Source organism: Eschrichtius robustus, chromosome 1, assembly GCF_028021215.1.
Source record: "Eschrichtius robustus isolate mEscRob2 chromosome 1, mEscRob2.pri, whole genome shotgun sequence".
NCBI classification, from domain to species: Eukaryota; Metazoa; Chordata; class Mammalia; order Artiodactyla; family Eschrichtiidae; genus Eschrichtius; species Eschrichtius robustus.
This window is the reverse complement of record NC_090824.1, coordinates 189,766,288-189,793,527: the sequence shown is the minus strand read 5'-3', so window position 1 is coordinate 189,793,527 and position 27,240 is coordinate 189,766,288. Positions and strand designations below refer to the sequence as shown.

Below are 27,240 nucleotides of genomic sequence, written 5' to 3'. Positions count from 1 at the left end.
CGGTGCGCGGGCTTCTCATTGCGGTGGCTTCTCTTGTTGTGGAGCACGGGCCCTAGGCATGCGGGCTTCAGTAGTTGTGGCACGTGGGCTCAGTAGTTGTGGCTCGCGGGCTCTAGAGTGCAGGCTCAGTAGTTGTGGCGCACGGGCTTAGTTGCCCCACCGGCATGTGGGATCTTCCCGGACCAGGGCTTGAACCCGTGTCCCCTGCATTGACAGGCGGATTCTTAAGCACTGCGCCACCAGGGAAGCCCCTGCCCTTGTTCTTTGTTTCTTTTTTTGTCTGCCAGTCTGTGAAAACTGTCTCCCCCACAATGTGTAGCCTCTGATGATGTGCAGTTTATTTTTCTTGTTTTTCCTTTTAAGTTTCGCTCACCAGAGTTCATGCTTGTGTCTGAATAGCTTAATCTTCAGCCTAAGATTGGGTAGAGATTGTACTCAAACACCTTGAGCCAGGGAGGCTTCCACTCTTTGCTGATGAATATGTGTGGGAGCCTGGCAAGCACATTCAAATTTCCAGCCTTTTTCAAGCCTTCCCTGGCTTTTGCTTTCCACTGAGCTTTCCTGTGTCTCTGCCACACAGGCTTACGGGCTCCACCATCCAGGGATGTGTGGTGGCCTGGGCCCACACTAGTCTCTGCAGTGCATATGTACAGCTTCCGGTCAACTTGGGATATGTGGAGAGTTTATTATCTGCCCCTCTCCCATGACTGTAACCTCCCAGAACTCTCTACTAAATCTGTGACTAGTCTGCCAGGTAGTTGCTCAAACAGGACTGCAACTTCAGGATAACGGGGCCCCTGGCCCTCCCTGTTGGCATGCTACCAAGATGGCCTTGTTAACTGACGGTGCTCCCCATCGGGTGAGCAGTGCCCCACCCTGCTTGACTACCTGGTTGAACAGTAGAGCAGATTGGGGGCCAGGGAGAGGGGACCATTCTCAGACAAGAATACCACGGATCTGTGCTGTTTCTACCCAGTGTTCAGTGTTTTCATGAATAAATGATTCTCAGTTTGGTGCATGCCTTTGGTTGATTTCCAGAGTGCTGAAATGGTTGCTTTTGACAGTTTTGTCCGACTTTCTACTTTCTCTTTGTGAAGAGGATGTGTTGACCTCCTCACTGCATCATGCTGGAAACAAGTGTCCCTTTTTATAGAATATCTGGCATGCTGGGGACTTTCCTGGCAGTTCAGTGGTTAAGACTTCTCCTTCCAATGCAGGGGGTTCAACTTCGATCCCTGGTTGGGGAGCTAAGGTTCCACATGCCTCATGGCCAAAAAACCAAAACATAAAACAGAAGCAGTATTGTAACCAATTCAATAAAGACTTTAAAAATGGTCCACAACAAAAGAAATCTTTAAAAAAAAAAAAAAAAGAATATTTGGCATGCTGATGTACATGTTTCGTTGATCATATTTTGAGAAACATTACCTGAAACCATGGTTGTCATTTTATATGTATATGTAGGCACATATACACACACAAATAAAAAACCTATAAAAATATATAAAGTGAACTATATACTTAGAAGTATATATACTTAGAAGTATATATATTATATATATATATATATACACTTAGAAGTATATATATTATATATATATATATACTTAGAAGTATATACTTATAAGTATAGAAGTATATAGAAGTATATACTTAGAAGTATATATATTACATATTTAGAACATATGTGATATAATATTTTATTTTTTCACATCATTCACTTCATCTGTTTTAAATCTAATTCAGTTTGAGGTGCCAGTGGGAATATTTTAAAAAGTGTGCACCTTAGATCCTACCTCCATTCAAGGTTTTAGTGTTGTATGGGTGTATGGGCAATGGACTTACACATATGAAACAATGAGAAAAAATACAATGACAGTTCCACATTAGGTGTTGGGTGCCAGCCCAAGGCTGCATCATTGTAGAACTTCAGGAGACACCATTCAAACTATGATCTGTGGAGATGGTGTCCACTGAGATTGTCTGGAGCACCTTTCATATAGGTAACGTGTTATCTTCATCAAATATAAGTCAAATATTATTCTTTCGATAGTTATTATGGTCTTGACTTTTCCTCCAGTCTCGTCTAACGTGGTCAGGTGGGTGAGTCATTCTCCATTTCCTTTTTCTCTGCTTTAAAGGGAACGTAATATCACCACATACCATCATAGCCTTGTTAAAGCTAACAACCAGGCTCTGTAGTGATCAAATAATAGCCTTCGTGATCTTTGACATCATATTTTACACCTTAATCATTTTTTGTGATGCAGAGGAGCAAAAATGTATGATTGATGATGTGGTTATCAGAAATATGTTTTGAACACTTTCTCTTTGTCCAACTTTAACAAAGCTTCTTTATCTGTAAGTTTCTGTCTCCCAAGCCCTTCTCCACATTCTCCTGCATAATCTAATATGTAGAGTACATCATGCATTTTTTTGGGAAAGGAACAAAAATGCTCAGAAGTAATCATGCTTTAATATATCTTTTAATCCCTTCTTTCAGAATTGAACGGCTGGCTAAGGATATTATGAAAGACATAGGATACTGTGACATTATGGTCCTATGTGTACTTAAAGGAGGCTACAAGTTCTGTGCAGATCTGGTAGAACACCTTAAGAACATCAGTCGAAATTCCGATAGATTTGTCTCTATGAAGGTTGATTTCATCAGACTAAAAAGTTACAGGGTAAGTTATGATTTACTCCATTTTCATTATATGATGTTCAGAATGAACAGTGCTGTAAATCAAAGAACTAATAATATTATGAAGATGAAGGATGTATTTTATTTTAATTTGCAAGATACTACAACCTGTAATTCAGATAATATTCTTTGGGCAGGGGGAACCCTCCTATTATATTTCCCATATAGGGAGAGATGATTCAGGAATGATTCATGCTTTTTTTATGGTTATAAAGTTCAGTGGTTATTTCCTGGTGCCTAGTCTCACCAATGGCCGTGTTGAGAATGAGTGTTAAGGAAGTCCAGTGAATACAGACGTGTTTCTGCTCTGGATGTCACTGTTGGCCCTGGAGACCTGTGGGAGGGTGTCCCCCCTAGAGAGGAGTGTTAGTACTTGGGTGACTGCAGTCAGGGCCCGGAGGTAGAGAAGTAAAACCTGTAGGGACAATGAGTTATCAAGAGCAATGAGACAAGAACAGGGAACCTCCACCAGTCTGTGCTGGGTTTTCTTGGCCACCACTGGATGGAATTGATAGAGATTATTCTCCAAAGACGTCTGCCCTTAGCCTTCGCCTCTTTTCTCTATGCTGTTGCCTTTTGTGATGCTTTTTTTAAATAAATAAATAAATAAATAAATTGCAGAGCACAGGCTCTAAGGCACGCCGTCTCAGTAGTTGTGGCTCATGGGCTCTAGAGTGCAGGCTCAGTAGTTGTGACGCACAGGCTAAGTTGCTCCGTGGCATGTGGAATCTTCCCAGACCAGGGCTCGAACCTGTGTCCCCTGCATTGGCAGGCGGATTCTTAACCACTGCGCCACCAGGGGACCCAGATAAGCTCTTTTTGATGAACTCAGAGTCGATTGACTAATCACCTAATCATGGGAGTGAATTCCTGTTATATTTACAAGTCACACCCACACGTAAGTGGAGGAGATTATACACAAAGGGTGTGTACACGGGGGATAGGGATGGGAGGGCATCTTAGATTTCTGCCTACCGTTCTCTTTCTTTGACTCAGTTGCCTCAGCTTTTGAGTATCTGGCAAATTAGTTCTTATTTCTTAAGATACTCTGTATTTCCCTGATGACCTCTCAGGGCAGGATGAAGCTGGGGTGTTTTTGTTTTTGTTTTTTGTTTGTTTGTTTTTGCAGACATCTTAAACCTGATTTATTGGTTTCATCTTCTCTTAAAAATCTTTTCTCTCTTGAGGTGTCTTTCATCCTGATTTAAGTAGCTGTGCTTCCTTCTTAGAAGACTTTTTTTTCTTTTTTACTTGACTCTGATTCTTACTGTATTTTTCCCCAGCAAACAGCTTTTTAAAAAAATCTTTTAAAATCTTAAAAAAATTAAAGTGAGGCTTATTGAAGCATAATTTACGTGCAATAGAATTTGCCTCTTTTAGTTTGCAGTTCTATGAGTTTTGACAAATGCATACGGTCATGGAAGTCACCACAATCAAGACATAGAACAGCCCTTACCACAAAAAATGCCCTTGTGTCCCTTGGTAGTTAATCCTTTCCCCAGTCCCCAGGCTCTGGCAACCACTGATATATTGTCTGTTCCTAGAGTTTTGCTCTTTGCAGAATGTCGTATAATGTAATCAAATATCATGTGGCCTTAGTAAATCTGTAAAGCTTAGCATCATTCATTTGAAATTCATCCATATTGTTTTGTGTCCCAGTAGTTCATTTCTTATTGTCAAGTAAGATTTCATTATATGGATATGCCAGTTTTAAAATCATTCATCAGCTGAAGGATATTTGGTTTGTTCCCTTTTTGGGGTGATTATGAATAAGGCTGCTATAAATATTCACCTGCATGTTTTTGTCTGTACTTATGTCTTTGTTTCTCTTGAGTAAATTTGTCTTGAGATTCCTAGGTCATACGGGGAGTATACATAAGAAATTGCCAAACTGTTTTCCAAAGTGATTGAATAATTTTGCATCCCCACCAGTGTGTATGAGAGTTCCAGTTGCTTCACATTTTTGGCAACACTAGGTATTGTCAGGATTTCTTTATTTTCTTTGTTTTTTACTCATTCAGCTAGCTGATAGTATCTCACTGTGGTTTTAATTTGCATTTCCCCAGTAAATAATGATGTTGAGCATCCTTTTATTAAGTAATCTTTGCTTAATTCAAGGTCATGAAGATTTTATCCTCTATTTTCTTCACAAAGTTTCCTAGTTTTAAATTTAGATCTAGGTGTATGATCCGTGTTGTGTTAACTTATTAATATGGTACAGATAACGGTTTCTTTTTTTTTGGCAAGTGAATGTCCACTTGTTCCAAGATCATTTGATGAAAAGACTGTTCTTTTCCATTGAATTGCCTTTGATCTTTGACTGAAAATCAATTGACTGTATATGCATGGGTCTATTTCTGGGCACTCTGTTCAGTTCTGTTCATCTACGTGCTTATTTTGATTTGGTCAATACCACACTGTTTTGATTACTGTATCTGTACAGAAGTCTGGAAATCAGGTAGTATGTGTCCTCCAAGTTTGTTCTTCTTCATAACTGTTTTAGCTATTCTAGTTGTTTGTCTTTCCATATAAGTTTAAAAATCATGTTGTTGATTTCTGCAGCATAACCTGTGTTCTGCACAGGTGTATCTGAGTTGCATGCTTCTTCCTGGGACGCACGTTCAGAAAATGACAGCGTTAGGAAGATCTGAGGGTGGAATTTTCGGTCCTATGACGTCGAATGGTCATCCATCAGATATTTGCACAGGACCAGTTTAATGGTTGGGGGGGTCTTGACTGATTTGACCTGGGCAAGACTAACTCCATGTTCCTGAAAAAACAACTGTACTATAGCAATCCATATGTCAGAGGTGTTATCTGTAGGGGGTGATGAAAGGCGTCTTGTGATATATTGTCTAAGCTACGTGAAGCTTGGAGGGTATGCAGTTTTCGAAAACAAAGCAAGCTTCGTCAGTGAAGGCAAGTTACAGGATGTTATTTATTAAGCAAGTTATAGTTTAAGGGATCTAACTGATGACTGCCCTTGGTTTCACTATTATATATGGTAAGTTTTTCTTTGAATTTCAATTTCCAGTTGCCTATTGCCAGTATATAGAAATACTAATGATTTTGTGTATCAAATATTATGACTTTTCAAAACTCTCTTATTAGTTTGAATAGCTTTTTTGTAGATGCTTTTGGATTTTTCTATGAACACAATCATTTCTTCTGTGAATAGAGATGATTTTCCTTCTTTCTTTCTAATTTGTGTATTTATTTCTTTTTATTGCTTTATTGCACTGGCTTGGACTTCCTGTACAATTCTGAATAGAAATAGTGAAGGAAAACATTCTTGCCTTGCTCTCAGTCAGTGTGATATTAACTGTTGCATCCTCAAATTTGTGATGTATTGTTTTCATTTTCATTCAACTCAAACTATTTTCACATGTCCTCTGTGACTTCCTCTTTCACTCATGGATTATTTCTTGTTGTTTAATTTCCAAATATTTGGGGATTTTCCAGAGATAGTTCTGTACGATTTCTAGTTTAATTCTGTTGCAGAAAGGATACTTTGTATGATTTCAATTCTTTTAAAGTTTTTGAGTCTTGTTTTATGGTCCAGAATACATCAATCTTGCTGAAACTAAAAGCATTAGGATCCATGTGAGATTAAACCATGTTGCTAACTCTCACTGTCCATTTCTCTAAACATCCTCTATTTCATCAATGTATTAACCTAGAGGCACACATTCTAACACTTACTATCTCACGTTTATGTGATACTAGTTCTGAACAAGCATTTGCATTTGTATAGCTCCAAGACTATTGTGATCATTTTTGCTGCATCTCGACAGATATTTTCAAGTCACCGTATTTTTTTCCCTGGGGATAGGGCTGTCGGGACGCCTGCCCAGGGTTCTGATGAAGGAGGAAGGCAATAGTAGACTTTATTTACTATTTATTTTTGGCCACGTTGTTTCTTTGTTGTGCGTTGTTTCTTTGTTGCTGCGCGCTGTCTTTCTCTAGTTGTGGCGAGCGGGAGCTACTCTTCGTTGCGGTGCGCGGGCTTCTCATCGCGGTGGCTTCTCTCGTTGCGGAGCACGGGCTCTAGAGCGCAGGCTCAGTAGTTGTGGCTCGCAGGCTCAGTAGTTGTGGCACGCGAGCTCAGTAGTTGTGGTTCGCGGGCTCTAGAGCACAGGCTCAGTAGTTGTAGCACACGGGCTTAGTTGCTCCACGGCATGTGGGATCTTCCTGGACCAGGGCTCGAACCCGTGTCCCCTGCATTGGCAGGCAGATTCTTAACCACTGCGCCACCAGGGAAGCCCTAGACTTTCAATCTTTACCACCAGCGTCCATTCTCACACACAGCGCATTTTAGTGTTTGTCCCACCCTTAAATCCTGTAGGAGCCAAGGATAATTGTGGTGTCTCTTCTCTTCCCTTCTTACAAAATGTCCTTCCTCTTGTCCATCACCAAGGTGACACAGATCATCTCCTGAGAGACGACCTCACGTAAAAGCCTATCTGCTCACTCAGAGCCAGGTTTTCCCCTGATTAAATTCCTCAGAAATGGATGGAAAGCGTATTCATAGACCAGGCTACGAGGTGAACAGCCCAGCTCTCTGCTCATAGAGCGTAAGCTGTCCTCATCCAGAGGTGAATTCATTGCCCTCAGGTTAGTCTTGAGCTGACCATCCCTTTACACACTTGAGCTCTTTCAACATTCCCGAGGACAGAGACCTATTAAGACACCACCAAATAAGGGGAGCAGGGCTAGCTCATTTTCTTCTGAGGGTGTCTGGTGCTCCCCGTACCTCCAAACCAACTCATCCGGAGCAGACATCTTGAAGACATCTTAGCAGAAACAGTGGCCACTAAGGTGTTCTCTTCATTCCTTTAGAAATTTCTAGAGGGCAGTCAGGACTCTGTGGGCTGTTGTGACTGCTGGTCAGAAGCATCATGTAGTTTTACTCCCTCCTATCCTTCTGCTCTGTGATTCTTTTTATTTTTTATTTTTTTTATTTTTTGAGGAAAAAAGTTGGAAGTTCAGTTTACTGAGAGGCAGTGTGTCTCCTGGTCACAGCCATCAGCATTCATAGTTCACTTTAGGGGCTCTTTTCCCAGGAGGGGTCCCAGTTGTTTGACGCCCTCCACTGTTTACTAAGGGACCTTCCTGAGGGATGGATGGTCCAGATATCTCAAGGCTCTAGGCAATTTGACTTGTCTTTGTTTTGTATTAAACTTCCCATAAGACATGAAGTGAATTTGCATGAATGATAACCATCTAGACGAAGATTACTTAGAAATTAGCATTAGGCTAATTCATTGGAGAGCATGGCCTCACATACTCCTGTTCTTTAAATGAAATGAGAGGCACTGGCAGCCTGGATTCCTGAACATTTCAAGCTTTCCTTCCTCCTTCCCTCCATTCTTCTTTCCTTCCGTCCTTCTTTCTGTCTTTTCACTAGCGTTCATTTACCATTTGCTAGATGAATTCATTATCTCAGTTAATCCTGAGTGTAACTGTGCCAGGTATCTCTCATCTCTTCTTTTATTGATGAAGAAAAAGAGGCTTAGAGAGGTTAATTAACTCACCTAAGGTCACACAGCCAATAAATAGTAGAGATGGCACCAGAGCCCAGACCCATCTGTCTCTCAAGCCTGTGCCCTTTGCAACATATCACATTTCCCACAGTTTTTTTCTAAGGTTTTCCACAAAATTTTACTGTTTCACGAGATATTAATATGTTTGCTAACATTTATAAAGGAGTTGGTTTTTTTCCTAAAATATATGTAAGCCAAATATTAAGTTCATATATGCAATTATTATCATTATGCAATAATTTGCCTTTAAGAAACGGTGACCTTACTTGAGAAAATCTGGAAGTTGCATGAAGAAAGAACTTTTTACATGTATTACACCCCATATGCCCACAAATGGCTATACTTTGTAGCTTGTCTTATAAGATCAACAAAACTAGTGAAAGTATTCAGTGTTTATTTTATTTAACAAAGAATCAAATATCAATTATTTCTCATAAAAATTTTTTTGTCTACAGAGCCTAATTTTTCAGCTGATCTAATAATCCAAAGATAATACTACATTACATGAGCACCTATTTGTGTTACACCATTATGTTACACATTTTAAAAATATTTTCTTTTTCTCAAAGTAATACATTCAAGTAGGTTAACAACCCAAACAAAGAATTTGATTGTGGTAGTTTTATGGAATAAACAACTTGAAAATCCTCTTGCTACAGACATCTAAAAATGCTAGGTGAATATAATAAGTTTTAAAAAGCCTTTTAAATGCTCACTGGAGCTCACAAGAAGGTACGGAATATCCAAGGGGCAGAAATGAAGATCTGAGAATCAGCGCGTAAGTGTGAACTGGGGGCTCCCAGGAGGCAGGGTTGGGAGTTGTCTCAATAATCTGACTTTAACCCCCATGGAGAGGCAGATGGTAAAGCCTTGGACCCATATAAAATGGGAAGTTAGATGAGACCCTCATGCAAAGCCAGTGCCTTCAAAGGTATACGCCCTTGCTGAAAAGAAATCCATCCTTTAGTAATGGAAGACCCTAACAAAGTAGCTTGTCCTTCTTGGCCTGGGCTGGAGTGGGAAAGTGAAATATCCTGTGGGAACTTTTAAACAGGGGTCTGTACCACATGTGAGTTTGAGGTTTTCGTTTACTTTACCTGCATCATCTGGGAAATTCCAACCAGAGAGTTTAATATTAAAATTGGTCTCAGACCACAATACTCCCAAATTCCCTGGTAGAAGCAAGTGGAAAACCTCTCTGGAGGGAATATCTCAACCTAGGCAGGATTCCACAGCTAAGCCTCACTTAACCTGAGCTCACCCGCCCAAAGCACCACAGATGCATAGAAACAATCTACCATAGGCCAGATCGGCTGGCAAAGTAAATAACAAAAATAGGTAAACAAGCTATGTGAAAGCGAATATAACATAATTGTACTTAACATGACTAAAGACATAAATTAAAGGATTTAAAGGAAAGATAAGACAACACGAGAAGAAAAAATAACAGAACTTTTGGCAGGGAAATTATAGAATGTCTAGCAAGGAAAAAGATACTAATTGAATGGATAAGAAAGTAACTTGAATGATAAACAGCAGATTGAATGTTGTTGTGGGTATGAATTTTGAACTGGAAGATAGATCTGAAAAAACTATCTAGCAGGTAGCATGGATAGAGATGGAATATAAGAAAGAGAGGATGGGAGACATGAAAAACTGAGTGAGAAGATCAGAAATGTGTCACCTAGGAATTCCATATGGAAAGACTAGAGAGAATTGAGGAGAGGCAAGTTTTGATAAGATAATGCCTAATCATATTCTAGAGCCGACAGGAGACGCGAATATTCAGATTCAGGAAGCACGGTGGCACCACACGTAGACACACCCTGGTGAAACTGAAAGGCAAAGCCCCAGAGTCAAAGAATAGATTGTAAAAGTAACTGGGGAGAAAAGGAAAATTGCCTTTAAAGGAGTTACCACCGTCCTGTCAACAGACCGTCTCAAAGGCAACAGCAGAAGTTGTGGAGTACTGTCATCATTGTGAGAGAAAATAACTGTCAACTTAGAGTTTCACTGCCAGCTGATCTTGAACTCAAGCGTGAGTGCCAGATAAAGACCTCACTAGTAATATTCTAGAAGAGGTTCCCGACAACAGACGCTGACCGAAAACATCTCCTAATTTATTTCAGTATATTTAGGGTATAGTTTAGTAAAAAGGAAATTGAACCCAAATGAATAAATGGGATGCAAAGAGACTGACAAGCATGTAGGTAAATCAACAAAGTTTTGATTGGTTCAAATAATTGACGAAACAATAACACTATAACCCATTTTGGTGGTAAAACAAAGTGGGATTTAAAAAGACCAGAATAATAGCATTCTAAGGTTGTACATGGTTTAGGAGAAGCATCGAGAGGCTGATGATTTACAAAATTTCAGTTAGGTATGCCTGTTAAAAATTTAAGTGTAACACTGAAAGAACAAGAATACTATGTATATTATGTATAACTTTCCAGCAAATAGAAAGGACGAGAAAGAATAAAGAAAACTCCAAACTTGACTGATTCAATAGTAGACAGAAAATGAGAAACAATTAGGTAATACTGTTACACCCATTTTACAGAGGAGGAAACTGAGACCTGAGCTGTTAAGTAATATGTCCAAGGTCAAACAGCTTGTAAGTGGAGGACTAATATTCAAACCCAAGTTCAACTTCAGAGCCCGAGATTGTGACCGCTAAAACATACTGTGAATCTAGAGATGTGTTGATGTGTTGAGATGTATTAGGCTAAAAGGAGGGAAACTTCACCAATCATATCAGCATAATTTTTTCCCGAGGTTTATTTTAATATTTACCTTACTAGGTTAAGCCAGCTCCTGTAATTGCTAGAAGGATGACAGTGTCCATAAATAGACAATTAACTGCTTATTTTTCTGAAATGTCTTATATTCGATATTAATAAACTATGAAGACGTACCCTCCAAAAAATGAGTAATAAATATTCACAGCTGGTTTTCTTGTAAATGATGGGAAGCTATGATTTTCTTTTCATCTTTGCCCCCTACACTATGGAGATTTTCCAAAAGATAAGAACATTCCCTACACCTGCTTTCTCTCTGGCTTCACTTAGAGCTGTTGCTCTTGGGAAGCCAGATCTAGCAGAGTTTCAAAGGAACCTTGAGCACCAAGCTGCCTGCCAACTCTGGAGGGTATAGAGACTTGAAGCAAAAAGAAACAGGCATCATTCAGCTACCAGTTGCGCTCCCCAGTTTAGTGTGTTCTGAGGAAGCTCTGTAAGGGTAGGGGTGGGAAGACTTTTGGAATATCTGTCCTAAGGGGCTTGGGAGTAGAGAAACGAGAGGATTTGAGAGAAGTGGGATGGAGTATTAGTAGGTGCCAGCAAGTTACTTCTCAGCCAGCTTTTTTGTCCGTGGATGTATTGTTTGCCAAGTGTTTTTCCTTTATTCCCTCTGAAATGTTGCCTTGATTTAAAGCTTCGTTAATTTGTGTACAAGCCCATGTGAGGATAAAGTGTATTTCAGGGAGCTATACTCTGATTTCTTTGTTTTCCACCAATTTGGTTAAGTAACCTGTGAGCAAAGTAAAATCTTCATCAAACTTCAAGTCGTTACAAACTGAGACTTTAATTTTAGGCAAGTTGTTGTTGTCCTGGATCCCTCCCCCATGCTGCTTGCACATGCCCTGCTTGTATTCATTAATAATTCCTGTGTGTTGGCAGCGCCAAGGGAAAGCTTTTTGGAGATAAAATGGAATCCAGAGTGTGGCTGCAGTGGGACTGAAACATTTGCCATGCAGGGCATGTGGGCCCCTGGGGAAGCTGGCACCTTTATTAAAGAGGCTCATTAGAGCAAAGAGTTGGCCACAGACCTATTCCCATGAAGGAAGAGGAAAGCTAAAATACATTTCTTCTCTCTCATTCCCAGAGTTCAGAACAAAGGCTTTAGGTCAGTCCTTTATCATCCATGCTAGTGAGGAATGGGGACCCGTTAGATAAACCAGATCCAGCATCCTGAGTGTCAGTAAGTGAGTACTTTTCACTTCACCCTGCAACAGCCTTTCACTGAAAGTTTTCCACATAGTAAGGGGGCCTCGTGTTGAATGCCCCTTTCTTTTGTATTTTTTTTCAGTTTATTTAAACAAAAACGAAAACAAGAACTGTTCACCCATTTCTTCTACCTCTCACCACCCTACCCCTGCTGCCTCTAATAAACACCAGTCTGTTCTTTGTATCAGTGAGTTTTTCTTTTTTTTAGATTCCACACATAAGTGATCATATAATACTTGTCTTTCTCTGTCTGACTTATTTCACTTAGCATAATGCCCTCAAGGTCCATCCACGTTGTCGCAAATGGCAAGATTTCATTCTTTTAATGGCTGAATAATATTCCGCTGTGTGTGTGTGTATACTATATCTTCTTTATCCGTTTATTTATAAATGCACACTTAGGTTGTTTCCATATTGACTATTGTGAATAATGCTGCAGTAAACATGGGGGTGCAGAAATCTTTTCAAATTGGTGTTTTCATTTTCTTCAGATAAATGCCCAGAAGTAGAATTACTGAATCATAGGGTGGTTCTATTATTAATTTGTTGGGGAACCTCCATACTGTTTTCCGTAGTGGCTTCATCAATTTACATTCCCACCAACAGTGCACAAGGGTTACCTCTTCTCCACACCCTCACCAACACTTGTTATTTGAAATAGAAAATATGAACAGACCAGTTACTATTAGGAAGATTGAATCAGTAATCAAAATCCTCCCAAAAAACAAAAGTCCAAGATTAGACAGCTTCACTGGTGAATTCCCCTTTTCTTTTGGAGGGAGGCAGTCCACCTTTAGCAGAGTCCCATATCGGGCTTGGAGTGAAGAAAAGGACCCCAGTTCGATTCTGTAGAGAGGGACAGATGGAGAAAAGAGGCCCTCAGTTCTTGGGGGTGCTGGATGGGTCCAAGACAGAGAGGAGTATATGTGTGTGTACATGTGTGTGTATCTATAGTATGTATGTATGTGTAATTTGTATATATGTATATACATTTTACATATATATGTGTATGTATTATGTACATATATGTACACATGCCTTTTTAAGCGAGAAAGGGAGGAAAACTAAAGGAATAGAAAAGTAGAAGAAAATAAAGGAATGAAAGAGGGAAGGTAAGAGAAAAGAAACTCCAAAAGTTACATTTTGTTAAATCTGAGACATCACTGATGGTAAAGAACACCGTTACTTTACGTACTACTCAGAAAGAAAAGAAGTGCTATAAATTAAGCCATGACATGACATGATTGTAAGATGCATCCTGATTTTGGGTATATTAAAATTTAAGGAAAATGTACAACTTGGAATTGAGGAATTGGTAGTTCCCCCCTTTTGGGCAGTACCAAGTGTTTCAATAGCTGACATGTGGCAGAAAACATTTGTCTTTACCCTTTGGTTATTCTTAAATCTCAGGTCCTGTAATATTATTCCAATATTCTTTTGCAAATGGTAGGATATTTCTTTGAGACTACAGATTTTTTCCACCTTAGTATCTAAAATATTTTTAATATCCTCAAAACATTTATGCAGACTTCAAAGGGAGAGTTATTTAGTAAAGAATCAATCGGGGAGAGGCCTGGGTGGTTTGATTCAATCCACATAAATCCTTAAGCGTCATCAAAAGCACATATGAAAACCAGAACATAATTTCTCTGTGACCTCTGGATAGAGATGCTGCAATATCTGTCATGTTTATATGTTTACTGAAACAAAGAGCATTGACATTACTTGTTTTGTCTTTGACCTTTGGTTCTTAAGGTATATTTACTGCTGGCTTCCAGGATGCATGGATGAAGAAACTTGGCATGAAGCAGATATCTAGTTTGATCTTAAAAGAGATCATCTACTGTTGCTCTAGGGAAGTTTACTTTGAGATTTCTAATTCTGTCAAGTAAAATATATTAAAAAAAAAAGTGAAACCAAACTGTGTAATAAGATGGTAGGGATTATAGCAACATTTTTAGTTATCATTCCTGGTCTTTATTTTGTAAATATCTATGCATTTTCTTAGTGTACATTCTTTGTATTCAAATTTAATTTTCTATAGAGATGCTTATTAGGATTTGTCTTTCCTTAGGAAGAGCGAAAACTGAGAGGGCAAATAAGAGAGTAATGCAGAAGCAATGATTAAATTGTAGAGGCAACCAAGTTTTCAGAGAACACTGGGGACAGAGCTGGGCTTAACTCTGTATCTGCCTCAGGCTGGGGTTGGGTCCGGGACAAGAAACCAGACCCAGCCTGGAGGGGGGCGTGCTGGGGGGCGGACTTTGCTGCCAGTGCAAGGTGAAGTCCGGTGCCGCAGGTGTAACAGGTAGTAGAAGGATGGGCTGAAGGACCACAGCCTTTAGAGCTCCAAGCACGAGGCCGGTAGTATCCGCCAGCTCATGTCCTACTGTGGGTTCTACTATTAATAAAGCTGGATATCCGCTGAGTACTTATATATTACGGCAAACTATTGTTCTAAGTGCTTTATATGTATGAACTCTTTAAACCCTCACAAGACCCCTATGAAGTGGGTGCTCCTAATACCCCTTTTTCACAAGTAAGGACACTGAGGCCAGAGAGGTTAGTTGGAACCCCAAGGACACATGGCCAGGAAGTGGAGGTCTGTCAGACTCCTGAACTAGGGCACCACGGCTGCCTTTGGAGCTGTGGAGGAGGCAAAGGACCCCAGGGCCTAGGAGGTAGACAGGCAGGAGAAGGGAGCACCCCCAGTTCCTTAAGAGTGCTGGGCAAGTTTCAAACAGGACAAGCCACAGATCCAGAGTACAGTGGGTGTTGAACCTTGAGAGCAAGGCAGAATGCCAAAGCCAGCAGGAGAAGCGTACTACTGAGTCATGGGGCATTAGGTTCCAGATGCCTGCTCAACAGTTCCGAGGAGTTCCAGTCCCCATCTGAGGCTGGCTTTGTTCCTAGAGGTTTGATGAGGTTGAGCCAGTAGGTGAGGTGTGGGCGGGAGTCAAGTGACTTAGCTATTAGAAGAGAAGGCTGCAGCACCTGCCAACGGGGCAGGGCCTGGCGCACCAGAAGGCGTATGTACTAGGAGTATTGATGGCATCACATGCCCCAGGGTTCCAGTTATATTTCGTGTCCCTGCTTTGCCCCATATAGCATTCACAGGCATGCTGGACCCATGAAACTCGGGCGTCCTGCCTGTATACAGTAAGAATGCTAAAAATCATTTAAATCCATTTGTACCTGACCTTTTCCCAAAAAGATACAACATGGTGTTTTATTAATTATGTCCAGACAGTTTCTAATTTTTGGCACAAAAATAATTGCTGGCAGCAAAAATCCTTGCCCTTATTTTTAAGTTACGTTATCTTAATCAACGTTTTGTTACTGATATAGAATATGAAACCTAGCATCAAGACCATAAAGCCTCAGGGCTTCCCTGGTGGCACAGTGGTTAGGAATCCACCTACCAATGCAGGGGACACGGGTTCGAGCCCTGGTCTGGGAAGATCCCACATGCCGCAGAGCAACTAAGCCCATGCGCCACAACTACTGAGCCCACGTGCCACAACTGCTGAAGCCCGCACTCCTAGAGCCCGTGCTCCGCAACAAGAGAAGCCACTGCAATGAGAAGCCCGCGCACCACAACAAAGAGTAGCCCCCACTCGCCGCAACTAGAGAAAGCCCGCGCACAGCAACGAAGACCCAACGCAACCAAAAATAAAATAAGTAAAATAAATAAATTTATTTTTTAAAAAATCCTTTATGATGGTCATTGTGCTATAACACAGTTTGAATTTAATGTTTTGATTCCATTTTAGATTATAATATGGGTTACTTTATGGCATGAGTTTGCCATTATTAAACACAAGATGATTAACAACTTAGGTAATTTCAACACATATTAAAATGCTTGAGATTCATAGCTTTCAAAGACAAGAATGATTTCACTTTCTTTTTGTTAATTTGGCATTCATTTAGAGGATAGTTTTGAAAATACTTCTTTTTTTGTTTGCCTAGCATTATTTTCTCCTGGAGAACAGAAATGGAATTCAAACAGACATTGACAAATGAGAGTCTTCCATGAAAACAGGATGACTCTCAGGGAGGGAAAGGGCACAGCAGTACGTCAAGGGCCCTGAAACTCACGCCAGAGACAGAAATGACTGGTCAGAAACACCTCCGGAAGAGACTCAGCAGTCACTCTAGAGCAGTAGTCGTGATGAATCAGCAATGCTTTTGCTACAAATGCTAATCTAATACAGTAGTGGGAAGTATGGGTAGGCATGTGACACTTGGAAACCAGGAATTACTCCTTCCTTTCTCATGAGCCCCTGCAGAAGTGCCGGCGTGGGCTTAGTGCCCTACTAACCTCTGTGGGTTGTTTTGGTTGTAGAGCCTCTTCTAATTAGGAAAGGCAGCTGGAAGAGATGGCTTCCAGAAGCTGCCCCAATTAGAATTCTGGTAAGGGTGCACGTCTGAAGTTCATCTTGGCCTGTGTTTAAGAAATCTGAGAAGTGAAAATGTACAGTGTTAGCCCTCTTCCTATGAAGATAATTTATTTTAAAAAATTATCTTAATTGAAGTATAGTTGCTGTGCAATATTATACGTTACAGGTGTACAATATAGTGATTCACAACTTTTAAAGGTTATACTCCATTTATAGTTATTGTAAAATATTAGCTGTATTTCCTGTATCGTACAAAATATCCTTGTAGCTTTTTTTAAAAAAATTTATTTATTTTTGGCTGCATTGGGTCTTCGTTGCTGCGCACGGGCTTTTCTCTAGTTGCAGAGATCGGGGGCTACTCTTTGTTGTGGTGCGCAGGCTTCTCATCGCGGTGGCTTCCCTTGTTGCAGAGAACGGGCTCTAGGCGCATGGGCTTCAGTAGTTGTGTTACACGGGCTCAGTAGTTGTGGCTCGCCGGCTTTAGAGCACAGGCTCAGTAGTTGTGGCGCACGGGCTTAGTTGCTCTGCGGCATGTGGGACCTTCCCGGACCAGGGCTCGAACCCGTGTCCCCTGCATTGGCAGGCAGATTCTCAACCACTGCGCCACCAGGGAAGTCCTATCCTTGTAGCTTATTTTATACCTAGTAGTTTGTACTTCTACATCTCCTACCCCTATATTGCCCCTCCCCCTGAAGATAACTTCTTAAAGATGAAAATAGGATTTTCCCCTTATTCCACTGCTTTCTGAGCCCAGGTCACTCAGGAAGATATTAATTATGCCTCTATTGTTCAATTCTTTAAATCACTTCTAACTGTTGTTGAATTGTAGGCAGGGAAATAATTAACTATGAAAGAAACATAGCCTGGCTTTATTTCTTTATTTGAAGCAAAATCCACTCACTTTTAATGCAGATCAGTTTGGACCAGCAAAAAAGGGTAATTATTTCTGATGTTTTAAAGGTAGTGTTCTTGTAAGAATTAGAATTGTTAGTCATTTTAGATGATTAATGAGTATGTTTTAATTTGAAAACCATTATGTAATTCAGTTTGTTTCTTTCATTGGATAAATTTAAACATATTTCAAAAGGATGGGTTAACGCAGACTTTTTCAGGGATAATGGTTTTTCTGTCAGCAGTATTGTTAAGCTAATCTCTCCATACAGAGCACATATACTAGAATAAATTATCCCTAATATTAGTTGTACAAATTCTTAAATTAAGATCTCTTTCTACTATAATAGTACTGTAATAGCACTATGCCTGGGTTTTTTTGAAAGTTGAGTTAGATTTATCCAAACTAATAATAGTAATATTGAATAATTGACTACAGTGTAAAAGTACTATTTTAAGTGCTTTACAAATATTAATGCATTCATGCCAACCACAGCCTGCTGAGTTAGGTATAATTATCCCCATTTTACATTTGAAGAACACGTGCCACAGCGAGTTTAAGAAACTGTCCCAAGATCACGGAGCTGATAGAGAGTGGGGCTGAGATGCAAAACTAGGCAGCCTGACTCAACAGCATGGAGGCCGGACCATGTCTCGTGCTGCTCCCAGAAGGACCCCGTCACTACAGATCACTGTGGCAAGGACCTCATTTCTCTGAGCTTTCCTGTCTTCTTTTGTAAAATGACAAGGTCAGCTTTCAAGATGGGTAGGGTTCCTGACAGATTTGAATTTATAGAATCTTTAAAATCCTGGGATGTCTGCGTTAAAATGACGGGTTGACCACACGTATTCGATTTGCATTCTCCCCTGAAGTGACAGTAATATATTTTATATACACTATATATAATACCTCACATGGCACACTGAACAGGAGGCAAGATAATAGTGCCAGGGATAATGGACATAATGACACGGGGTGAACAGGCCCCAGATGCCCGCAGGAATGACACGGAGAGCCTTGAGAGACTTAGGGCTCCAAAGGTGTCAGTGCAGCAGACAGTGGGCTCATATCTGCACAGACCATTTGGACTTCCTGGTTGCACTACCCCACCTCCATAGTTTGAAGTCACGTGACTGCTGTCTTCCCCTTCCAACCCACCCTCATCTGCCTCTTCCACTGTTGCAGAAAATTGAGGATTAAGTTTTCAGGAAAAATGAGCCAAAAGGTGTCAAAAGTGTGGACATCAAGTAAAGCAGAGGCCTGGGGGAATTCAGCTAAAATCTCTATATAAGATTTTGGGACCATCACTCCCTTCCTTGGCAGTCAGGCGTATTACTACTCCCACCCCCATCTAGTAAATCCATCTGTCGTCACTCTCTGCCCCCAATGGACACATAACTCCTTACAATGGACTTTTCGTGTGTCTCACTTTTAAATACACTTTTAAAAACAAACAAGCAAAACAGTCTCTAACATGAAAGAGAAAGACTACACAACACGAAACAAAATAAAAGCAAAAAAACATATAAAGGGAACTCCAAGAAAATAGAAGTAAAGCAGGGAACAGAAGAAAATTTCAAAATATTATGTTTAATAATATTGAACGTAGGTCAAAAATGAGATATTGTATCTCCAAAGCAGGAACAAGACTCTGTAACAGAAAAAGAGAAGACAAATAAAAGGGGAAGAAAAATTCTTGGAAGTCAAAACTCTTTGCACGGTAGCAGATACTCTTGCCTGCCTGTCCAGAAACCATTGCTACCCCGACCATAACTTCTCCACCTCCCACTGCAGAGGGTGCTGGTGCCGCATCTCTCTTTCCTAGCCTCCCTTGCACTTAAGAAGTGGGCATTTGACACAGTAAAGGGAAGCCCACTGTGAGTCTTCTCAGAGGGAATAGTTTGTTTCCCTAATGATAGACAAACCGTGGGAGGAAGCTCTCTCTCTTTAGCGAGGTGGGGTTTTGTCACAGAGTGAGTGACTCGTGGAACTGTGGCAGTCTTCTCGGGACCACAGGAAGAAGTGTAAGGGCTCATCTAATTACTGAGGATGGCGGGAAGGAAAGAGGGACAGGGCCTGCGTCCTCGATGGCGCCACTGAGCCAAGGCGCTAACTCTGATCTCTAGGGCAACGGCAAGACAGGACGATACGGCAATTGGGCCGTAAGAGGGAAGGTCTGAAGTTTAGGTGGAAGAGACAGCCTTGTCAGGAAGTGGGAGATGATGCATTTGGGGGTTCTTTGAGCACAAGTTTGCCGTAGGCTAGTCATTCAACAAATAATTATACTATGGGTCAAGCCCTATTCTAGGTACTAGGGAGACAGGTGTGAACAAGACAAATTTCTTGCCATTCTGCAGCTAACATTCTAGGTAAAACAGACGGGAAATTTAAAATAAGACAAAAACAAGAAAATATGAAATGTGTCAAGTAGTGAAAAATACTTTAGGGAAAAATAAAGCTGAATCAGAGAGATAGGGTGAGCTAAAGAGGGTCATGGGAGGAGTAGTCAGGGAAGGTGGACTTTAACCGAGGGTCATTTGAAGCAGAGACTGGAAAAAAACAGAGAGCAAACCATATGGATAAGGGAGGTAAGACCCCAGCAAAGGAACAGCAAGTGTAATAACTCTTAGGTGAGAATGTGCTTGGCACCTTTGAAGAAAAGCAAAGGGGGCCAGAGAAGTGTAAGTGAGGGGAGATTGACAGGAGATGAAGTCAAAGAAGTAACAGAACTAGAATCTGGCAGGCCATTGTATGGACTTTGCCTTTTGCTTTGAGCAAGTGAGAAGACTTTGTTGGGTTTTGAGCAGACACGATCTTACTTACATTTTAAAGGGTAAGTCTGTCTGTTGTGTTGAGAACAGAAAGAATGGGGTAAAGGTTGAAGCAGGGAGACATTTGGAAGGCCATTACAGTAATTTGAAAGATAATAATAGCTTGAATCAGGCTGGTTTCAGAAAACGTGGGGAGAAGTGTTTGGATTCTGTATACGTCTTAGAGTAAAGCCAAAACCATCGGCCAAATTTGCTGCTGTGATGGATTTGATGTTGCATTTCAAGAGCGACTCCCAGGTTTTGGGCCTGAGCAACAGTAAGAACTGAGCTGCCATTCGCCTAAAATGAGGAAGAGTATGAAAAGAGGAGGGTTGCAAAGGAAACCAGGAGTTTGGTTTCAAGCTATTTTTCCTCTTGCACATTTGAGATGAGCAGCAGCTGGATATGCCAGTCTGGAGTTCAGAGAAAAGGTTGAGGATGAATAGGTCAATGTATAGAAGGAATTTAAAGCCACGGTAAAGGATGAGGTCACCCAGGGAGTAGGTGGAGAAGAGATCCAAGGACTGAGCCCCGGGGCATCCTAATATTTAGAAACTAGGAGGGCAAGAAGAAACTAGCACAGGAGTCGGAGGAGAAGCAGCCAGGGAGTCATGTCCTGGAAGCCGAGTGAAGGTGGGGCTGATCAAAAATGCAGCTGATCGATCGAGTAAAAAGACTGAAAATTCACCTCCAGATTTAGCAAGATGGAACTCGTTATTGGCCTTGACAAGAGCCCAAGTGTCTTAAGGAACAAAGAGAGAAGGACAGGTTCAGCAAATGATGCTGTCAGCAATAGCAGCTAACCTAGACAACCAGTCATCGGAAGTGGGGTACAACATTGGAAATGACTCCTTGCCTAGGAGGTGTGTGCAATTCTAACATTGCCTTTGGGGAAATAGAAGCCAAATGTTGGACAGGGTCATTAAGAGGAAAATAATGGTAAATAGTAATGGTTTTACCTTTAAGTTGAGTAGTAATTCTCTCTGAAGCTCTTATTTATTTGGAAGCATGGCTAAGGAAGCTAGAAGACCCATTTCCCTGTCCAGATGTCAGAGGTCTTTGAAAAAGGCAAGCGTAATAAAGAAGAATGTGGAAACCGTAAGCATAAACTTTAGAATAAAGATGCATCTGATGCAAATTCCAGTATCACATACTAATTTTTGGTACCAAGTTACTAAACCTTTCTGAATCTGAGTATTCTCATCTCAGGCTGTTCATGCCTATCTCACGAGAGGATTTTATGAGCAATAAATTAGATAGCCTGTAGAAGACCCCTAGTACAGATTCATGCAAATTGATGATCAATAAATAACAACTATGATTTATTATTATCATTATTATTATATACTAGTTAGGGTCTGAGGTAGAGGCCACTTGCTTTGATGTGGAAAAGATGAAGCATTTGTTGACATGAACCTAGTTGGAGAAGGAGTTGGCTGTGCCTGCAGTTTCAATAAAATTCTTTGAAAGGCATTTCTTATGGCCCAGACCTTGTAAGAAGCAGAGCAGGGCCGAAGGCCATATTTTCTCGATATATCCCAAAACAAATTTCACTGACTTCTCTTAAACTCTCCTCTTTAAACCAGATCATAGCACGTGTTGAGGTTAAGATAATACCACACCCCCGGGATGCTGAGGGCAGAAACCTTGAGCAGGAGAGAACACCTTGCTGCCTAAGGATGTCGCCAGGCCAAGAAGTACATCTTCGTGAAGCACTCGCTGGCTGTCAACCTTCATTCTATGTTTTCCTCTCACCATTATGCATTTTTACTTTAGAACACTGTGTACACATGGGTGTTGGTTCTATTCTCACTGGTTCACAAAATAGAAAGCAGATAGCAAATGCCTAAGAAATAATTCTGTGGAAGTACATTATGACTTTGTTTTTATTTTCACAGTAACTCAGACCAAACTGGAATCTTTATAGTAGAAAGTGTCACATTCCTCACACTTGAGTAACATATTTAGAAATTTAGCAGATGGGTTCTATGTCCTAAAACGATGTTTACTTGTAGCTATTATTGACTTCATTTTCTTATTTAAATATGTAATTTTGAGTCCTGGCTCTACGATTTGTTTTTTCTAACTGACTTGACTCTGAAACTTTATGGCATTGAAACACTTGAGCCAAGAGGTTCATAGGGCAGTGTTGGTTTTGGATTTTGTTTTTGTATTACAGTTCGTGGTCATTTAATTTATCAACATAAAAAAATTCAAACAAACGGATATTCCCAGAAGTCAAGTAATTTCCCCAGAGGGAGTCATGCTAATGCCATTAATTCCTAAAGTTTAAAATCTCCTAACTCTCTTTAATAATAACCATGGAAATCCTATTTCTTCACATGTGACTCAAAGAAAGATTTGTTTGTGCATCTTGAATGCACAGCTGCTTTGTATGTTTCCTGACCTTCACTTACATGCATTCTAGTCCCTATATGAGAGGCAAATAGATTCTAAAAATCTCTTTAAAATCACTGCCCGAGTGACCTTTACCCTTAGTAGCATCTGACTATAATCTGAATGAAAATACATCCTAATAGGGGCATTGGAAATCATTTAAGTTAACTCAAAAGGGTCATTTCTGGCAGAAATGACACAAGTTTATTATAATTAAAAATTGCATTAAGCATCTCACAAACCTAACATACACATGAAGTTATTTAATGGGTCAAGCTTAAAGGAACTTTAAGATTGCTTGATGTTATTCCTTGACAGCTTTACACTCCCCTCTCTTTGCTAACCTAACTTTGAACTAACAAGAGGAAGACGATTACAAGGTTATCTCTTTATCGGCATAGCGTTCCTCTACTGGGTGACTCTGCCTTGGAAACTGGGCAGCCCTAGAAAAGATAGTGTTTTCTCCATAAAGTAGCTGAAATTTCAATGGCAAATCGTATTAGAACCATTCAAGAGGCCATACTTGAAATCCTTCCTATTTGATTTAGTGAAAAGATTTTATTATACTGTATTGTCAAACCTAATTTAAAAAAAAGTAAATGGGTAATATTTTCTGAAATGAAAATGTAAACATTTTCTCTGTTTTTACAACTGTAGTTTTTGACTTAGTAAAGGGAAGACTTTGGAGGGTTTTGAGTGGAAAGTGACAGGATCTGACTTTTGGTTTAAAAGGATCACTCAGGGGCTTCCCTGGTGGTGCAGTGCTTAAGAATCCGCCTGCCAGTGCAGCGGACACGGGTTCGAGCCCTGGTCCGGGAAGATCCCACGTGCCGTGGAGCAACTAAGCCCGTGCGCCACAACTACTGAACCTGCGCTCTAGAGCCTGCGAGCCACAACTACTGAGCTTGTGTGCCACAACTACTGAAGCCCGCACGCCTAGAGCCCGTGCTCCACAACAAGAGAAGCCACTGCAATGAGAAGCCCGTGCACCACAACGAAGAGTAGCCCCCACTCACCACAACTAGAGAAAAACCCACGTGCAGCAATGAAGACCCAACGCAGCCAAAAATAAAATTAATAAAATTAAAAAAAAAAGGATCACTCCGGATGCTATGTTTAGAATAGCATGAAGGGGCAAGGGAGACCAGTTAAGAGGTTACTGCAGTAATCCCAGTGAGAGATAGATGGTGGAGCAGAGCGGGAGCAGTGGAGGTGGTGAGAAGTGTCAGATTCTAGATACATTTTAAGATAGAGCCAGGAGGATTGCATTGTGAAAGGAAAGAGGATGAGAGGTGTCAAAGCTGACTCTAAGGTTTGGGACTTAGGCACCAGTTGGAGGAAAATATTTGCAAAGCATATCTGATAAAGGTCTCGTATGCAAACATATGAAGAATTCTTATAACTCATTAATAAGAGGACACATAACCCAATTTTTAAAAATAGGCAAAAGGATTGAATAGGCCGTCCACCAAAAAAGATAAAACGAGTGGCAAATGAGAACACAGGAAGATTCCCAGCATCATTAGCCGTCAGAGAAATGCACATCAAAACCACGAGATACCACTTCACACCCACTAGGATACCTATGATCAAAGAGTCAGAAGATGATGTCGAGAAATTGGAACCCTCATACACTGCTGGTAGGAATGTAAAATGGTATAACTGCTTTTAAAAACTCTGGGGCTTCCCTGGTGGCGCAGTGGTTGAGAATCTGCCTGCCAATGCAGGGGACACGGGTTCGGGCCCTGGTCTGGGAAGATCCCACACGCCGCGGAGCAACTAGGCCCGTGAGCCACAACTACTGAGCCTGCACATCTGGAGCCTGTGCTCCGCGACAAGAGAGGCTGCGACAGTGAGAGGCCCGCGCACCACGATGAAGAGTGGCCCCCACTCGCCGCAACTAGAGAAAGCCCATGCACAGAAACGAAGACCCAACACAGCCAAAAATAAATAAATAAAGTGTAAAATTAAAAAAACAAAAAACAAAAAAAACCTCTGGTAGTTTCTTATATACACTTGCCATATGACACAACAATTCTGCTCCTAAGCACTTATCCAAGTGAAATAAAAACATGTTTTACACAGAGACTTGTATACAAATAGTCATAGCAACTTTATTTATAAAAATAACTAAAACTAGAAATAATCCAAGTGTCCATGAACCAGAGAAGGGATAAACTGTGGTACTTCCATGAATAGAATACTACTCAGCAATTAAAAAGAATGAACTACGTGCAAAGAATAATACACACAGCAACATGGATGAATCTCAAATGCATTATGCTAAGTAAAAGAGCCAGACTAGAAAAGTTACATACTGCATGATTCCATTTCAGTGAAATTCTAAAAATAGCCAAAGCTATCATAACAAGCAAGCAGAACAGTGTTTGCCAAAGGCTGCAGGTAGAGGGGAGGGGAAAAAGAGGGGCACAGGGAGCTTTCAGGATGATAGAAGTATTCTATATCATGATTGTCATGATGGAGACATAGCTGCATACATTTGTCAAAACTCATTGAATTATATGCTCAAAATTGGTATATGTAACTGAAACCTTAAAAGAGCAAATTTTTTAAAAAGTAGCTCTAAATATCACTGTCTTTATTTTTGAGGTTAGTACATTTTAATTGTTTGAGATTCAATAAATAAATGCACAGGTGTACAGTGCATAAGCAATCTTGAAAAAAACTACTAAACTCTCTGGCCATCTGTCTCCTTACCTGTAAAATGAAGACCATTGTTCCTGATTTAGTGGGGTTTTTTAAATCTGAAAAGTCATGTATAATAACTATTTTTGTAAATGGTTTTGAATTTTAATTGTCTCAGGTTCAGTTTTTATTTAATGGAATCCAGTAGTGATTCATAGGGTTGGTATCCTTTTGCAGTGAAATAAGTGGGCTTGAATTCTTTTGTAGACTTGCATTTTTTTTTTCTTGTGGGATTTTTTTTTTTTTATTCAAACAGAAAGTCACAAAAATTGTAATCATCCTCATCAGTTCACTCAGTCCCATGTAATTAATTTTTTTTCATCTTGATCTTTTGTTAGCACTTTTATGAATTCATCAGTTTTCCATTAGAGTTCTGAAAATGCTTATTCATTCAGTTCAGCAGTACAGTCAGTTACCAGAAACCTGTACTTGTCAGAGTCTTTTCCATGAATTCCTTGAAGATGAAACCCTTTTATAGGAACATTTTTGCGAAAGCATCAGAGTACACTCAGAACTGTCTGTAAATGACAAAAGACTTAAAAATGACCATGGTTAAAGATTTGATGAAAGTTCATAATGCAATTGACAAGGAAATTTAGTTATTTCTGAGATATACATTTTAAAGTAATAACTAGAATTATGACTTAATAACATTATACCAGAACATATAAGATTTTTAGAAATTTCATGTAATGTCTGAAACATTTATATTAACATATTTCCGTACAAATAACCCAAAGAAAGTTTAGTATTAGTTGTTTTTTTGTTTGTTTGTTTTTTTATACTGCAGGTTCTTATTAGTCATCAATTTTATACACATCAATGTATACATGTCAGTCCCAATCGCCCAATTCAGCACACCACCATCCCCACCCCACCGCGGTTTTCCCCCCTTGGTGTCCATACGTTTGTTCTCTACATCTGTGTCTCAGCTTCTGCCCTGCAAACCGGTTCATCTGTACCGTTTTTCTAGGTTCCACATATATGCGTTAATATACGATATTTGTTTTTCTCTTTCTGACTTACTTCACTCTGTATGACAGTCTCTAGATCCATCCACGTCTCAACAAATGACTCAATTTCGTTCCTTTTTATGGCTGAGTAATATTCCATTGTATATATGTGCCACATCTTCTTTATCCATTCGTCTGTCGATGGGCATTTAGGTTGCTTCCATGACCTGGCTATTGTAAATAGTGCTGCTGTGAACATTGGGGTGCATGACTCTTTTTGAATTATGGTTTTCTCTGGGTATATGCCCAGTAGTGGGATTGCTGGATCATATGGTAATTCTATTTTTAGTTTTTTTTTTTTTTTAAATACTTTATTTATTTATTTTATTTATTTATTTATGACTGTGTTGGGTCTCTTAGTTTTCGTGTGAGGGCTTTCTCTAGTTTCGGCAAGTGGGGGCCACTCTTCATCGCGGTGCGCGGGCCTTTCACTATCGCGGCCCCTCCCGTTGCGGCGCACAGGCTCCAGACGCGCAGGCTCAGTAGTTGTGGCTCACGGGCCTAGTCGCTGCGCGGCATGTGGGATCTTCCCAGACCAGGGCTTGAACCCGTGTCGCCTGCATTGGCAGGCAGATTCTCAACCACTGCGCCACCAGGGAAGCCCTATTTTTAGTTTTTTAAGGAACCTCCATACTGTTCTCCATAGTGGCTGTATCAATTTACATTCCCACCAACAGTGCAAGAGGGTTCCCTTTTCTCCACACCCTCTCCAGCATTTGTTGTTTGTAGATTTTCTGATGATGCCCATTCTAACTGGTGTGAGGC

General features: G+C 40.4%; 1 protein-coding gene across 4 annotated transcripts in view; it reads left to right on the top strand.

Annotated features, from left to right (window-relative positions):
- Nucleotides 1-27,240, top strand: part of PRTFDC1 (phosphoribosyl transferase domain containing 1) — a 93,118-nt gene that overhangs the window by 11,170 nt on the left and 54,708 nt on the right. For 3 of the 4 annotated variants that reach the window (XM_068561472.1, XM_068561488.1, XM_068561480.1), the window contains exon 3: nt 2,504-2,687. In XM_068561472.1, the coding sequence (XP_068417573.1) occupies nt 2,504-2,687 (184 nt within the window). Of the gene's footprint in view, nt 1-2,503; nt 2,688-21,945; nt 22,316-27,240 lie in introns of those variants that run through there. The other variant, XM_068561496.1, reaches the window with a different exon arrangement.